The sequence below is a fragment of the Salvelinus sp. IW2-2015 genome, linkage group LG4q.1:29 (assembly GCF_002910315.2).
Source record: "Salvelinus sp. IW2-2015 linkage group LG4q.1:29, ASM291031v2, whole genome shotgun sequence".
NCBI lineage: Eukaryota > Metazoa > Chordata > Actinopteri > Salmoniformes > Salmonidae > Salvelinus > Salvelinus sp. IW2-2015.
In genome coordinates this window covers 73,534,931-73,535,799 of record NC_036842.1, presented here as the reverse complement: position 1 = coordinate 73,535,799, position 869 = coordinate 73,534,931, and the positions used below count along the sequence as shown (strand labels likewise).

At 51.9% G+C, this 869-nt stretch overlaps 1 protein-coding gene across 1 annotated transcript in view; it reads left to right on the top strand.

Annotated features, from left to right (window-relative positions):
• Positions 1-283: 283 nt before the first annotated feature.
• Positions 284-869, top strand: part of frmd4a (FERM domain containing 4A) — a 62,045-nt gene continuing 61,459 nt past the window's right edge. The window contains 1 exon segment of the mRNA XM_070439760.1: positions 284-366. Coding sequence (XP_070295861.1) covers positions 284-366 — 83 coding nt within the window.

The following is an 869-nucleotide window of genomic DNA, read 5'->3' as shown; positions in this document are numbered from 1 at the left end:
CAGTTTACTTACCCTTTCTCGTTTCTTCTCTTTTTTCAATTTACTTTGTTATGATTACTCTTGGCAATGATATATACAATGTCAGTATTGTTTCGGCCCTGAAAGGCGTACTTTGGAAATTGGAAATGCCCCCCCGCCCTCGCCACATGCATGCTGTTCCGTCCCTGCAGTCCCCCTTCCTCCTTTGTGCCCCTGCTGACCTCCACCATCACTCTCCTTCCCCTCCATTAGTAAACGGATGTGCGGGTTGAGAGTCCCAAGCCCTCCCTCGCCTTTGAAGAGAATGTCGTGGAACGTTCCTCGGAACAAGGTACCCTTGGAGCTAGTGGGTGAGTGGGAGCTGTCAATCATCCTCAGTGGAGAACGGTAGTGTGTAGTGGTCTCCCAGCGAGCATCCCTTCCATCCCCCTCGAGCGAGACTCATCGCGCGAGCCCCTCGACCAGAATCCACGCCCACTGTGCTTCTATCTTCCGATTTTTTTCTTTCTTCTGATTCCACTCCGTATTGCCCACCAGTACACCGCTCCCCTATGTCTCTCTGCTCTCCAATATGTCTCTCATAATACATCCTCCTCGGCTGTAAACTTGCCTTCAACCCCCCACCCCAGGTGGTGATAAAGCGTACCAGGGCCATAGTTCGCTCTCCTTATGTGGCCCTCAATTCCCTACGCCCATCTGCTCAGCGCCCTTCCGACATCCTCTCCTTCTGTTCTAACCGCGTTCAAGGTCCAGCGGCGCTCTTCTTGCTGCCCTCAATTTTCCTGTCCCGTGATTTTGGCCTGGCTCGTTTAGTTCTCCGTTCTATTCCCGTCACCTCTCTCCTTGTTGCTGCGCTTGTTCCATTCTTTTTACATAGTTGCAAATCATCC